This window comes from Metopolophium dirhodum, chromosome 8, assembly GCF_019925205.1.
Source record: "Metopolophium dirhodum isolate CAU chromosome 8, ASM1992520v1, whole genome shotgun sequence".
In the NCBI taxonomy this organism is placed as follows: domain Eukaryota; kingdom Metazoa; phylum Arthropoda; class Insecta; order Hemiptera; family Aphididae; genus Metopolophium; species Metopolophium dirhodum.
The window spans coordinates 26382295-26398475 of NC_083567.1; the positions used below are offsets into that span (position 1 = coordinate 26382295).

Here is a 16181-nt window from a genome sequence, read left to right on the forward strand (position 1 = left end):
AGAAAAATGTTTATGAATTCCTAACTAAAAATAATTTGCACATTTTCGTGATATTTACAAATTTTGGCAAAATTCAAACTTCAGACGTGAATTTTTTTTTATTTAAAAAAAATAATAATAATCGAAAATTGTATATGCCTATAAATATCTCAACATGATTAAAAATGTTTTTAAAATGTTAAAACTTATTATAGAAAATGCAAACATAAACAATCAGTGAAAATTTTATGTTTTCTCATGACTACATTATACGGTAATTTTTTTTAAGATTTACACCAAAAACCAAAATCGATATCTTGAAAAAATGTTTTTGTTTTTCCAGGCGCTTTTGATAACTATTGGGAATTTTAAATGTTAACCTCTTCTATGCACCAACTATATTCACATTCCCACCGGAAAAAATACTGAAGTTGAAAATCAAATAACAATGTTTTGACTACTTATCGTGTACAGACATAAATAAAAATTTAAGTTAAAAAATTTTAAAAACACATCATTGTAAAATCAATACATTCATCACTCCGTTTAGAATCTAAAATGAAATGTCCATAGATAGGTATAAAAAGATTGTTTTATAATCCATTTATAAATAATATTTAGAACAATCTAAGTAAAATGTAAACAACTAAAATAAATTAAATCAGAAACAAGTTTTTAAGAAGTTACTGCATTTATGGCTTAAATTATAATCCATTTTAAGAGTTCACAAGATCAACAGCTGATGGTTATGTTATTTTTATTTTACTCCCAAAATGTTAAAAGTTGTCATAACTCATAAGTAACATTAAATAAGTTAATTTAAAGTTTGATTTAACATTTTGACATGCTTTCATTTATCACAATTTATAATACGAAAATGTGCACTTCGTTCATCACTATATTAAAAAAAAATGCTTAACTTACATACCCTCCCTGACTTTTTTATATCGGTTTCGTACAGATTATTGTGACTAACAAAAACTTAGATGTTAAAATATAGTAAAAACAAGTAAGAGTGTATGACATACATATTTAAGTATATTATAGTTTATTGAGAAACGTGTATCCAATGTGTCCAACGACAACATAATAGTAATAATAACATAACAATATATTAATATTGTGGTTAGGGCACTATAGCAGTGTACACTAGTTAAAATTCTCCCACAGTGTAATAGGTATCACCTTTGTAAAGGTTAAAATAAAGGTGATACCTATTACACTTTGGGAGGATTCGTCTAGTTCTATGTTTAATTGAAATAGGTACCTACAATCTACTTACAACCTTCTAACCATTATATTATTAAAGTACGAATGCCTACCGATCTTTTCGTTCCTTTGTACCTTGTAGTTTAATACGAGATAACTGCGTAGGTATCAAATACCTACCTATGATGTGAAAACAATAGGACAATAATACATAGGAATATATAATTATTCTCACTAATGTTAAAACATAAAACGGAAACTAATTCCAAATTAAATATAAAACGGTGCAGGATATTTATTTACATAACCTATGTTAACAATTTAGACTCATCACAATACCTCAAATATATATGAAATTAGTTTGGTGTTTGTTTAATGATAATAATATATAAGACACAATATGTTAGCCTTTCAACTAATGTAAACTTTTCATGCATATAACAGAAATTTAATTACCAATGAATGTATAGAAATATATCAAGAATAAATTAAATGAACTTGTTCAAACAACTATTTAGTTAGATAAATTTAATAAACCTCATTTTAGTTTTAATTGTATAATATCTCAAGTTTGTAGAATATACATTTATTCATATATATATCTGTTCTAAAATATATTTTTAAAAATAATACAGATGAACCCTTTTCCATCCTCAAATCATTAACCTACTTGTATACAAGTAGATATTTTACTTTATACCTAAACAACTTTCTACCTAGTACCTATATATACCGACTTCAATTTAAAAATAATTTTTAAACTGTAGACGGCATATTATCGGTAAGATTAGATACCTATTAAAAATATAAATTAAACTATTGAAGTTTAGGAGTAACTAAGCTAATATTATAATTAAGACTTATTTACAATAAATTCCTATGTAGTATGTACATATATGTATATATCATATATTTACATACCCTCTAGGGATCTATACGTATAAATATGTAGGTAATTATGATTTATGTTGATACTTAAAAATTAATTTAAATAACTATATTCATGCGTACTCACCAATAGTTGTGATGACAATTATTGAGTAAAATAAAGCCCCAGTGAAAGTCCATTGTTGTATTTTAGTGTCTTCTTCGCCGTCCCAACCTTTACGTTTAATTGCGTAAATCAAATCGTCTTCAAATTTCTGCAACCGGGCTGTTACGTTTGTAGTAAAATTATCTTGTTGGAGAACCAATGAATTTTTGGTGTATTTCCAAAGATCTGTGGTTACATTCATCCTCATGACACGAATACTATTCTTCACCTTTGAACATTATTTTAATAATATGAAAAAACATAGTTATATAATAAATTCAGAATTTAATAAAATTAATTATGACATTTCCTGCAGTTTAAACTACATAAATTCGAAGTTACGCCTTATCCATTCGCTAACATACCTATCATATACACGTTTAACTGCATCTGCTGGTGTAAGTGATTAAAAAAACAATAATGCACTGTGATTCCAATAATAAAATAACGTATGTAAACTAAACACTAGCACAGGCGCAACTGCAGTATTTCATACCTAGTATATTGGACATTGCAGGCAATTATTAATTATAATAGTTTTTTTTTCGGTATCAAATGATATAGAAGTTACTGCGGTAGTACAGTTAGTAGTTACTTCAGGTATGTATTTTGTTAAACGTACCCTATTGAGGTTCCATTAAAAATATTTTTTTAATACAAATACATAGATGTTTTTTAAGAAGCCTCTTTTTATCCTTAAATTATACATTTAATTTCACAATTATATGTAATTACCCACTAGAAAAATGGCCAAGCAGTGCAAACGAGACACCTTTATATGACATTATCATTTATCGCCAAGGTTTGAATTTTACAAATGTGTTCAATATTTCAATGTATCAATGGGTGGGTGGGGTACCTACTACCACCTAAAATACCTATATACTATAATATTATTTACAGTACCTATAATATAAGTACAATAATTCTAAATAATACCAATAACCGCCGTAAGAGTGTATTCTTACAAGAAATCTTATACATTATAATTTATAATAATATACTAATATGACCAAATAGGTGGCATGATGTGAGGTGAGAACCTTGACTCAACTCGGGTCGTAAGTCGTAATCCTCGGTAAACGGACGATGCGTTTCACCCGGCCGGAAATGATAAAGCTATACCTATAGAAAATAATATGAAATAACATAAACGTACAACACACGTTTCACTGGAATTTCGACGCACGGCACACCGCTAAAGCACTCACGGTCGACGACGCGAAAACTGTTTGATTCGGAATCGAATGGTGTGGCAGACGAAATAATAAAAGTTGAGGTCAGCGTATCAAGATTCACAGGTTATCCTCGAAGTATCGGAAAACTCTACGACCATTATTATTAAACATTTGTTGACTAGCTGTTGTAGTTCCACTAATTACATTTGTAATATAGGCTTGTTAAATCCACAAATAACCTCAATGAAGTATTGTATTGTTGCGTGATCGATAAGTTCTTAAATTTGGTAAAAAAACGGTCTTTCCATTAATCAATATAAACATTAAGTATAATTCAAAATTCAAAAAATCATATGAAACCGATATGGAATACCGATTTTGAATACCAGTTAAAACCGTTAAAAACTAAAATCGATAACGAAATTGAAAACGATTCAAATAAATTCCGGTAATTAAAACCAAAATTGAAATCGGAAAAAATTAATACCAATATTCAAAACAAAAACGATATCGGAAAAAATAAATACCGATATACGAAACAAAAATCAAAATCAGAAAAATAAATGACGATATCCGAAAACGAAATCGAAATAAAAATGTTCTGTCTCAAGCCCTGATTCAAGCACAAAAAAAGAGTGGAGATGAATGTTTTAATAATCCCACTGTATATAAATATTATATACCTATACACGATGATGAAAGACGTTTTGTATAATGGAAGGGGGCCTGAGGGAAGATAATTATTAATGTATAGTAATATATTAACTAAATTAGCAAATATGTAGTACTAATTAATATGTACTATTAAAATAGTAATTTAAATTAATAATAATTATTGTTATTGATATATCAATAAGTACAGTTCTATTTTAGGTACAAGTCAATGATACAGATATTTTTGTACATCAATTTAACATACCTATAAAAACATAAGTACCAATCTGTTTTTTTTATGAATTTGTTAGTGGTAAAATATGGTTTTTTTTGTTTTATTTACCTACCATACTAAAATGTTAGACTTTTCCCCCTCCCTTTTAATTTGAGCTAACTCTACATTACATATCCAACAACACGTAACGGTAAATAATATTAATTTTAAATATATTTGATGTTTATTTAACAATACTTGCAGTACTAGGTACCTACTTTAATATAATGATAGGCATCTACATCCTACGGGGAGAAAAGCGATTCAACACATTGCCTCCTTCAAGTACGATATTATTACAGTAGGTACCTATAATTAAATAGTAAAATACATTATATTTTCAAACTGTAACAATTACTATGATAGTAATATAATATTATTTTAATATGGTTATAAATTATAATAGATAATATTTTTTTTCTAGACCAATTTATTTTATTACTTGGTAAGATAAAAGACACCAAATTGGTACCATATCGTGCCTGTTAATAAATACAGAGCGGCAATAATGGGTACAGTATAAAAAGTTTGTTTAACAAAGAGCAGTTATTTAATCTTATACTCTTCATTGGGATGAATACCACATTGAAACTTTTTGTACTTTTAACTTTTTTCGCATATATACGATATTCGTACATCAAACTGATCAAACTAATTAAATAATAAAACAGTAAATTCCAACCAATGAACTTCCGTTTTCAAATTATATTACTTAAATGTTAATTGAAAGTGCCTAATTTAAATATATACTCACCCATCAGGTAATAATATTAATAAATTACATTCATTTTATATTACACTATAATATATATTTATTACCTAATAATTACGAGAAATTACTAACGGTATATAATTTATTTTATTTTACTATAAAAACTTATAATCGTTTTTGATGATTGTTAAACAAATCATATTAAAACTACAGATAATGTAATGAAAGGGTTTAATTTTTGTATATTTTATTCATTATTATTTTTTACTCATAAATCATAATACCTAACTAGATTAATTCAATTATTATGGCCTAATTTATGAATACATAATAATGAAGACTGACTTAAATAATAACCGCTTCAAACTTCAAAAGTTTGTCAGAGCTTATATTAAGTATTATTTACATTATATTGAAAATGTAAAACATCAAACCACTGAACATATTTGGGGTGTTATTTACGGTATTTGTCCATTAATGCGCCTATTTTCTTAGACTAGCTGAATAATAATTATATACATCTTTTGTTATTGATGCCAAAGCTATGACAATAATAGTTGACCTTTCTTTATTTTTACTTTATATAGTTTATTTTATTCTACGACAAACAGTGATATTTAATAATTAACATACATTATTAATTTTTAATTGGTTATACAATTTAATAATTAATCTAAAAATATAGGTACTTATATGTTTACTTTAAAATTTTCAAATGAATGAAGGAATGTTTTACAAAAATGAAATAGAATGTAGATATTTGAATTTCAAATTTCAATGACAGTGAATAATATTTCGGTTATTCCTAAAAATGAAATCCTAAATCGTAAAAATGTTACTCTGGGAATAATAATAATATAATTCCTAACTACATCATGTAAAAATCCCATTCGAATAATATATTGAATTCTATGTATGCAACATTGTAACAATAACGAAGTTACTATTCAAAAACCCACTATTCCAGAAATGGACATTTTTTGGTACATATTATAATAATCTTGGAGATATAATCAAAATAGTTTTGAATAGGTTTAAAAAAAAATACACACTACCCGTGACTATTGTGTTGTAAGCTTTTAGTAGTTCTAAAGAAGTTCGGAGATAGTATATAGGTACATAATTTTTGTGATACATATTGCCATATTTGGAATACTATAGTCATAAGTTATAATTTCGTTGTAAAAAAAGTAATTTAATAGCGTTTAAAAAATAAAATAAAATATTTGTGGTTTGGCTTTTCTAAATATTATGTTTACTTCTGCGACTTTTCTATAAATAATGTTTTAATGATACAATAGAAATATTTTAAAGGCATCATCTACAAAACGGATTGTTATATTACAAAGCATGAGGGCGATTATTTTAACAGTTAACACTCATTTATCATTAGATTAAAAGGTAGGTATTAACAGTTTTGAAATTTGTTTTACATAATTTTATTTTTGAAAATAATATAAAGGTGTTTTTTATTGTTATTTTTTTATATGTTTTGTAATATATTGTACGCAGGCAACACTGCACTTAACCTAAATTAACAAATGTATTGCCAGTCAGTTGTTACTGTCATTATTTCCTCATCGTGTGTTTTTCTTTAAAATAATAAAAAAAGGTTTTAATTAATAATTATGTATTCATGTGTTATAAATTAAATTAAATATACCAATGACCAAGGTATATTACATGTTTTATGCAGTGGACAATAAACTGCGGTCTGCGGGGTACTTACCCGTCCCACTACTCAGCTCATCAAACTATAAATACTTATAAGTTTATAACTCAAAAAAAATAATAACTCGTTCGTAATTCATATTTTATGCATCAAAATTCTCGGAAAAAAATACTGTTCCAGAATACGAAATTAAAAATATGTTTTCATTGCAAAATGTAAAAATCTTAAAAAAAAAATGACTATATCAATTAGAAAAAGTGTATTTTTGTAATGAATTAAAATTACATAAACAAAAATTTTCAAAAACATTAATACTTTTCGAGATAATGAGTGTTTAGGTAGGTACTGTTAGAACACTTAAAACAATCGTCAGTGTCAGGCCCGGCTCAAGGGATAGGCGACATAGGCCCACGGGTAGCCGACATAAGGCGGCACTTAACCAGCACTTTAGTAAGAGGGCGGCATTTTCAAAATACTGATAATATTATATTGTTAGGGGCGGCAAAATTTGATTTTTCCTTGTTCACTATTTTCGCTTGAGCCGGCCCTGGTCAGTGTATAACACCTAAATATGTATCGTATTTGTATAATAATATTATAATATCATTACTGATACTATCTGTCCATCTCCGATGAGTGAAATGAGCTAAAAAAGTTACACTAAATAATTAATATTTAAAATTCTAAAGATGAACAGATAATAAATATAGTATACCTATATTATATTCCTATATATATGTATGCCTATATTATACAGAGGCACGTATAAATTAACTAAGTATCTATTATTAAAATAATATACCTATAGGATGAAGGTCAAGGTACTTAAAAAAATATTCTTTATTTTGTATCCTCGTCCTTAGTTAGCTATAATGTTTACACACACACACTACCTACACAATAAATTTATTTTAGCTGAACACTTTTATTTTGTATAATAATTACTTTAAAGGAAATTGTTTAGGTGTTTTCAATATAAATATAGTATTATTTTATCTGCAAAACATACGAGAAGCGAAGTATTCTTGTTTAAAATCAATTAGGTACAAATTGTGTACGTTATAATCTATAGATAATCATTAGAAAAAACATCTCACATTTAATTCGAAACTAATAAACTAATAAACGAATATAATGATAAAATATATTTGCTTATCGTCGATATAATAATGATACGTCAGTGTCATAAACTCAGAATAATAATATTATAATATAATGTATGAACCACTTAAATACGTGTAAGTAGTAAATTATTATCATAATTTTTTTTTTTAATCTGACTTACTTCAATTTCGTTCGCTGATTCGAGACGTTCGAAAGCAAAGGCTCCGAGCAAACAATACAGCACGACCATGGTGACAAGTAACACGTGCAGGAACAAGCACGTGAATATCTTCCATGCATAGTAGACGAGTGTGGTGCATCGGTTCGGCGTATCATCGTCAAAATCAACATCCATCAACATGTTTGCGAAATCAACTAGCGATTCCCGTTAACTAAAAACCGAAAACCCAATAGTCACCTACGTGACAAATTGTTTCTACATAATAATATTGATAGGTATATATCGTTAAAAATCGGTGTGCGCGCGAACGTCTTAATATTATGATTTCTTGGAGTACGCCGAGATTTTCGTGACGGAAACTGTTATAATAATATGATAATATGTATTGTGGTTATAAAGAGTGCGCGTGTGGCTATAGCGAAATGGCCGGTCGTCGTCGATCCAGAAATAAAATGGTCCATCTGTCTGGGTGCCTAAACAAATGGTGTTCCCACCGTCCGATACGGCTTGCCAAAATTGTGTATTTAAATTTAGAATCATTCCCCTACCGTGCAGCAAAAAGATTTGTTTTTCCCACACAGTTTAGATGAAAATATTGTTATTATTTCCCTTCTTAGACCACCGTAACACACCATAATGCGCTGCGTATTTCTATTTGCCACTATACACGTCCCCGCGTATCAACGCAACAACGAACGCATATCGTTTTATACTTTTATGGGTGTAATGTTTAGTGTATAATATATTATATTATTATACTATACAGCATACACGCGTTCTATATTCTATAGTATATAGTCGGACACGAGGAGAAGCTTTTCGACTTAACACAATACTTTCACGGGTCCGTTTGCGAAATAAAAACTTACAATATATTTTATGCGTGCCCTTCGAGGGCCGAGTATAGTGACCCGCTCGCAAATCCGACTCAATGACTTTTTTCTCGACGCTATATTTGAAGTCCGCTGTTGTAATACAGCCCGTGGAAAAATAGTGGCACTCATTTTTCATTTTCCAGTTTCCACTGTCCTGCATTTCACTGACCCAAACACATCATAAAAAAATACAAACACAGTGGTCCGGTATTATTATTTCCACACTATTCCCAGAATGTTGTGAATAATTTAATAATAAAAACAAATATAATATTATTATATTATAATAGGTACAAATCACGTAATTTTGAACAACTGCCATTATTCTCACCATCCTTAGATTTAAATTAATATTTATATTATGCCATAGATTTTCGAGGTATTTGATCTAGAATTTTAATATTTTAACGTGGAATTTTTTATTAATTGAATCACTTATTGTTTTAGTCACAAATAAACATGCAGTACATACCTAGTACGGTACCTATTATATAGTCTGCAGGTAAATACAAATATACTTTTAACACCTTAATGTATTTTAAAATGTTAAATGTACCTATGTAAATTAAAAAATTAAAAAACACATTTATTAAAACAAAAATGTAAATTACCTAAACATTAATAAATAATGATAGGTAATGCCGTAAATTGAGTTTTTGCTACACAGTACTTATTTACTTTTACAGTATACCTATCTATACTATTTAGTCATGATATGGGACAAAATTACACTTGACTCACTTTACCTTTAGGTATTAATAATATGTATGAAACATAATGTACCTATTGGATATTACCTATATATACTCTACTCCTATTGGGTAGGTATTAGATGCTAAATTATACACATATATTATATAGGTATACATGTGTACTTACATGATATTATACATATAGACATAGTTCGATGAAAGGAATTCAAAAGCAATTCGCCTCGCATCAGTAATATACCACAAAAAAAATAATAGAAGATAGGTAAATACCAACCTATTTGGTGATTTTTCAACAAATTATAAAAAAATGAATACCTATAATATTATTACATTATAGATGAATTATGTTATATGGATAATTATAATTACAATACATTTTAGGACGTATAGGTCACGAATTAAGATATACAGGATACGAAACGAACTTGTGATAAGTGAAACCCGCACCTTCACACGTTGGGGCTAGACTACTAGCGCTTTATAAGCCTGTTCAGTGTTAACCGGGAGAATAAGAAACTAATAGTTCATTATTCACCCGGTTAACACAACAATCTTATAAAGCGCTAATAGTCTAACCGCAACGTGAGAAGCGGGCGGATTCAGAAAAACATTGATAAGACCATTCCGTTTCGTATCCTGTATAATATCTTATTTCGTGGTATAGGTGCATAGGTGCATAGGTACATAATAATAATAATAATAGTAATAATAACAATAACAAATGATTATGATGATGATGATGTCGGTAGCCGGTGGGAGGTAGGTACCTAAATAGGGAAGTGTGCCCACACCAATAAATTCACTGATATCTCTTTCATATTATCTTATATCCAATATCTTAATATCTATATGATTATACTATTATAGAAAGATATTATAATTTATATACTACCATAGAACAATGGTCCTACCTACCTGGCTACCTATGATTTGTGGCTTTGTGCTGATTTTGTCATTTTGATTTTAATAATATGTTGCGATGTTGAGTAATCTTCGAAATTCTATTAGCATTAAATAATAATAGACAATAATGAAATAGATATAATTTATCATTGTACCTTCTTTTTAGGTATTTTCTTGGTAACTAATACAGTAATACCTATAGGTACCTACACAGATCAATTGAACCAATATGCTTCTAGGCTCTAGCATAATAATGTTAGAAGTTAGAACTTGTTTATTGTTGCAAAATAATTGTAAATTTAATTTAACTTAGTTTAACTTGTCACTTATATAGATAAACAAATACAGATATTATGTTTAATTGATTAATTTAAATTTTAAATTTTATTTTAATAATATTATGTTTAAACGTTCTAACCACGGTTTAATGTCTACAACCGTGGTTCTAACATTGAACAAAATCAAAAATCGTGTACGGCAGTGCTATCTAGTGACGCGAATAATCGACTGAATATTATTACACAGAATATAACAATATTATTATCTCAAATCGTGATTATCTTGTATATTATAATCTTTGTGATTGCAGCGAATTGTGTAATCACTTATCATGTTTTTGGTGATAAAATAAATTTATTTTCTTATAATTTATAATTTTAGAATACTGAATAATGTTTAACTACCTAGTGTAGAATCTTCATCTCGTAGAAGTTGGATATACAAATCAGATAAATTCAATTGGGCAATCTTTGTATTCCTTAATCCTTATAATATTATTAAGAATCACCTTAACTCTGAAAAGTATGCATCCTGATTTGTCACCTCATTTGCACACAGATGAATGCAATCAATTTACCATGGAATTTAAAAACTGTAATGTAGAGGTAAGAAACTTTTAAGATGAATAGTGTTTAACCAAGCAATATGATTACTTTTGTTTGATTTCCAGCATAAAGTTTTGAGATTTGTTGGCAGATGTGATAAAATCTATGATCGAATGGTACACTGTTTTCACTTAGAGGTAGGACATTTTTTATAATTATCTTATAGATCTTAATATCTTAAGATCATAATAAAAAATAATGAATATGTCATACTTTATACTAGTGTAGTGTTAACTGTTAAGGTATAGGTATATTGAAACAATTATGATCAGATTTGATTTATGTTTGACACTAGGTAAACAAAACTAATTTGGTATTTTAATACACTTACTAGATATATGTAATGTTGTTCAATTCTTCCTATATTACTATAACTATGCTATAATATTTTCAAAAATTCAGTCTTTAGTGTTCTACCTAGGTATAAAATATATTATTATTAATGATGAGTAGCCTAAACAATTTTAATTTTGATTAACAATTGTGTTGTTTAATAAAATTATTCTTTTTATTATAATTTTTAAATTATTTAAATTGTTAAAATTAATGAAGTAGTTCAATGTTTATCCAATGACATTCAACGTTGTTTTAAATATTTTACTATCTATTTACTTTTTAAAAATGTTTCAGAGGCAAGCCAAGCGCCAAAAAAATAATGAGGAAGCGAGAAAGCATCAAGCTTTGGTGAGACAAAGGATGTTAGCAGAAATGAGATCAGACAGAGAACAAGGAATTGAGAATTGAGAATATGTCATATTTGTTGTGTATAGGTTTAGGTATAAATTAATGAAAAATAAATGTAATAAAATATAACAGTTTTTAATTGTGACTAGTTGCTTTATTTTCCTTTGATTTTTTAGGAACTTAAATGAAATACACAAAATATTAACAACGATTTACAACATAAAATGAAATAGTAAAAGCAAGCATAGTAACCCCTATGTAACCAAATAACTTAAAAATAACAACAACTCATTTTTGTCATACTTTGGTAACAAAAAAATGTATAACCTTACCACTTGATTAGTTAGGTATTCAATTCGTATTTTCGTTTTCACTTTCATCAGATGTTTGTAATAAAGTACTTAATGCTATTCCCAAAAACATGATCCAACCAATATGGTTATTGGACACAAATTTATTCCCGCAATCTTTAGGATTGTATATATCCAACGTGCGTACCTATTTACATAACATAATACATTTTTTTTTAATTAAGATTTCTATTTGATTTATCATATTTAACTCACTTGATTAAACATATGAGCGCCTGCAGCACCAACTGCTAAATAATAGGGCCATGTTTGCCCAGTATTAACACCACAAGTGATTAGACTACTCAATGACATGGTCGCAAAAGATGTCAACCAAAATTTTGATTTCGAACCAAACAAGACTGCGGTGGAGTAAATATCATGCTTGTTGTCATCTTTTCTGTCCTATATAATAATATTACACTTATTATTGGCTTTTATTAGATAAAAAATATATGCATTAAATAAATAATCACTTGAAGACCATAAATGGTATCATAGAAAAGTGTCCATGCAACACCGGCTGCATACAAAGGAAGACAGGCGGTGAAGTCAATTGAAGAGTGAATAGCAGCCCAGCCTAATAGAGCACCCCAGTTAAAAGTTAGGCCCAATACAAATTGTGGCCAATATGTAATCCGTTTCATAAGTGGATATAATGTAACTAATACTGAAACAAACAAATTTAAACAGTGGTATTATTATTTATTTTACTGCATTCTGTAAGTATTTAAAGTAATACATAAAATTACTTTTTTTAAATAATTACTGATCATGGGAAATAAAATATACATATAAAATATGTATATTATAAATACATATATTATTTTATTACAAATGTAATTTCCTAAAATATTACTTCAATGACATCTACCTAATACTATTTTAATTTAAAATCCTATCAGTATATTTTCTTATTCAGTTTTTTTTTACAATGTTGTTTGCCATCAAAAAAACAAAAAAGTGAATAAAGAAATTTCTTTAAACATACTATTATGTCTATATAATAGTGTGTATGATTATAATATAGATTCAAAAATATACAATAGTATAACATGCACAATTATAAACATTGTATATAATATAATATTTAATTGCCTTTGTATATTATAAAATACATTAAATGTTTAAAAACAATGATTTAATGTTGTACCTATACATATAAAAATATATTTTAAACACATAAAAGATTATAATAAAGAAGTTTTTTTTCTTAATTAAATTTAAAATTCTAAAATTCCTTCCAACATATAAATGTTATAATTTACTATTGTTATAATATTCTACTAAAATATAATTGAATTAGCTTAATACAAACTGTTACAATAACTAATAATGAGACAAATTAAGCTTACCTAATGAACTAGCGCCAACCACAATAGTATACAAATTTAACTGCAACAAAACGATAAGACTGAGACCCAACTGACCAGCAAGGAACACCCATGCATCAAACATGCTTAACGATTTAATCACAAGAGGTCGATTTTTTGTTCTTTCAACCTAAAAATGTTCACTTACTAAAAAAATGCTGACTATAAATTATATATAGTTACGTTTTAAAATATTATATGCAGAAATATAAAACAGTTATATTTAATACATAATTGTGTACAGCAGAATATAATAGTTTTAAGTAAGTAATTATGAAGTTATGTACAATACGTCAAGTATACAAGTAAATTTCTAAAACTTTAAATAAGTTGGATAAATTTAAATATTTTATAAAAAGAAAATATAAAAGTACTCAAGATAAATATCAAGGAAATATTATTTAAAAAAACAGAAGGTAAGAGAACACAATTTTTAATCTTTAGTAGAAAAATATTAATTATTTATTTTGATCTCTCAGTGCATTCATACTTTAATTTTAAATTATATTAATTTGAGAAATACCTTTAGATGATTTATACAATTATGTACCTAGTATTATTTTAAAATTGAATTACATTAGGGAAATTTGTTTAGACTAACTGTATGTAAGTTAATAACTTACTTTTTTATCAATATCTTTGTCCCACATATCATTTATTGTACAGCCAGCACCTCGCATCATGACTGCTCCCAGACCAAACAAACCGAGCATTTCAAAATTGGGAAGTTCGCCTGCAGTTGAAGCTAAAGCAATGCTCCAAGTGCATGGCCAATATAAAAGCAACCATCCTGAAAACCAATGAATGGTCAAAATATTTTATGATCAAAAGGTTTAATGACAAAAATAGTATGATTGTCAAACCAGTGGGTCTAGAGAATCGCATAAGTTCTAAGTATGGTTTAATTGTGCTGATCACCATATTCTTTGGTTGGTTCACAGGTTTGATCTGTTCCGTAATGAGGACCTTGCTGTTCACCGAACAACATCGTGCTAGATTTGTATTAGTCAATATTGGTTGGTAAATGCATAACGATGTATTCCTGCTTATAGTAGATAGGGTTTTGTAGTAAACATGAATGACAGGTAACTTTAATTTCGTTCCAATGCCCCTCGCAAACGTCTATAAAAAATAATTTTGGCTATTTTAGCAAAAGACATTTATTGCATTTTGAAGAACCGATTGAAATTACCTGATTAATCATTGCAACCAATTTTATTTCGTTATAATATTAATTTATTCCAATAATTCCAGAATTTATAGTTTTACTGTTCATTTTGAGTGCAGTACACGGTTGAAGCTTGAAACGAAAATTTATTCGGAATCTCGATTTCCGTCCAAGGTCGGCGTAAATTGTAATGACTAAATGACCAATGATTAATGAAACAAACCAATGCGATAAGGACTGCGTAATGAAAAATAATTGTCCGTCGAGAATATTATGACCGTTACACAGAAAACACCATTTGATATGAAAACTATAATCAATAATGTAAAATTATTTTTTTATTATAATATTATATTATTATATCCATAATTCATGAACGATTTTAGGGTAAGACTATTTGTTTTCGTAAATTGTAGGCATTATTCACGTACTATAAATTGTAATACTTATAATTATTATTTATTAGGTATTACGCCTACCTACATAATATTACTATTATTTCAACATATTTTTCAAGACTGGCGTATCAACTACTATCAATAAACATAATATTTTCAATTTTCAAACAAGTTTAATTACATAACCACAAAATTATGATAACGGAATAATATTATTTTTCACAGCTGATGTAAAACATTATCTCAGATAATTTATCTGTTATTTTCATACTATTTCTCTTTTTAGTTGTTTTATTTTCATATCCACAAATGATTTTAGTTCTGCTACCATTCACCTGATGTCGCTGTATGGCAAATACCGTATACTCCCGTCCGCGATCCACACCGAAAATGCACTTTTCATCACTCCACGGCTGGAGCGTTACGATTTCCCATCGACTTCTCGGACAACACCTGTTCGAATGGAAGTATAGTGTACGCTGACTCGATAACTGACCGGTTAAACCGTAGAACGACGCCTTTTTCGTCACGACGACTGCAGTAGGAGAGTGGAGATAAATTGTATATAGTATAACCCGACTCTCCCAAACGTTGATTCTTCCAGATTCATATGGGACATGATGAACGGGTCTAAACTCTTCTCATAGAGAAGCCTGTACCTTCAACCTTGTTACGTATTATCAGGTCAAACCTATCTGATCCCTACAAAATATGAATAAGAATGCCAATTTTTAAATTAGTAAAAATTTACAACCGGTCGCCGGTCAGTGCCTATAGGTAGCGCTTGAGCACTCCTCGTTTGAATATTTGAGAATACTCATAAAGAGAAGAAATTGA

At 28.1% G+C, this 16181-nt stretch overlaps 3 protein-coding genes across 5 annotated transcripts in view; 1 reads left to right on the top strand and 2 right to left on the bottom strand.

Moving 5' to 3' along the window:
* Positions 1–8449, bottom strand: part of LOC132950182 (uncharacterized) — a 57771-nt gene extending 49322 nt beyond the window's left edge. For all 3 annotated transcript variants that reach the window (XM_061021457.1, XM_061021456.1, XM_061021455.1), the window contains exons 1-2: positions 7997–8449; positions 2204–2450 (exon numbers count right to left, since the gene is read on the bottom strand). In XM_061021457.1, coding sequence (XP_060877440.1) covers positions 2204–2450; positions 7997–8176 — 427 coding nt within the window. In that variant the 5' untranslated portion in view covers positions 8177–8449. The remainder of the gene's footprint in view (positions 1–2203; positions 2451–7996) is intronic.
* A 2663-nt stretch (positions 8450–11112) lies between these two features.
* LOC132951107 (COX assembly mitochondrial protein 2 homolog) lies at positions 11113–12195 on the top strand. Its single transcript, XM_061022825.1, has 3 exons — positions 11113–11371; positions 11437–11508; positions 12002–12195. The coding sequence occupies exons 1-3, from the start codon at positions 11291–11293 to the stop codon at positions 12113–12115; spliced, it is 267 nt and encodes an 88-aa protein (XP_060878808.1). The 5' UTR covers positions 11113–11290; the 3' UTR covers positions 12116–12195.
* Positions 12175–15466, bottom strand: LOC132951106 (4-hydroxybenzoate polyprenyltransferase, mitochondrial). The gene is made up of 7 exons (XM_061022824.1): positions 14971–15466; positions 14642–14900; positions 14402–14568; positions 13761–13908; positions 12882–13075; positions 12622–12810; positions 12175–12553 (listed from the first exon to the last, which is right to left on the bottom strand). Exons 1-7 carry the CDS (start codon positions 14980–14982, stop codon positions 12407–12409), a joined length of 1116 nt encoding a protein of 371 aa, XP_060878807.1. The 5' UTR covers positions 14983–15466; the 3' UTR covers positions 12175–12406.
* Between the last annotated feature and the right edge of the window lie 715 nt (positions 15467–16181).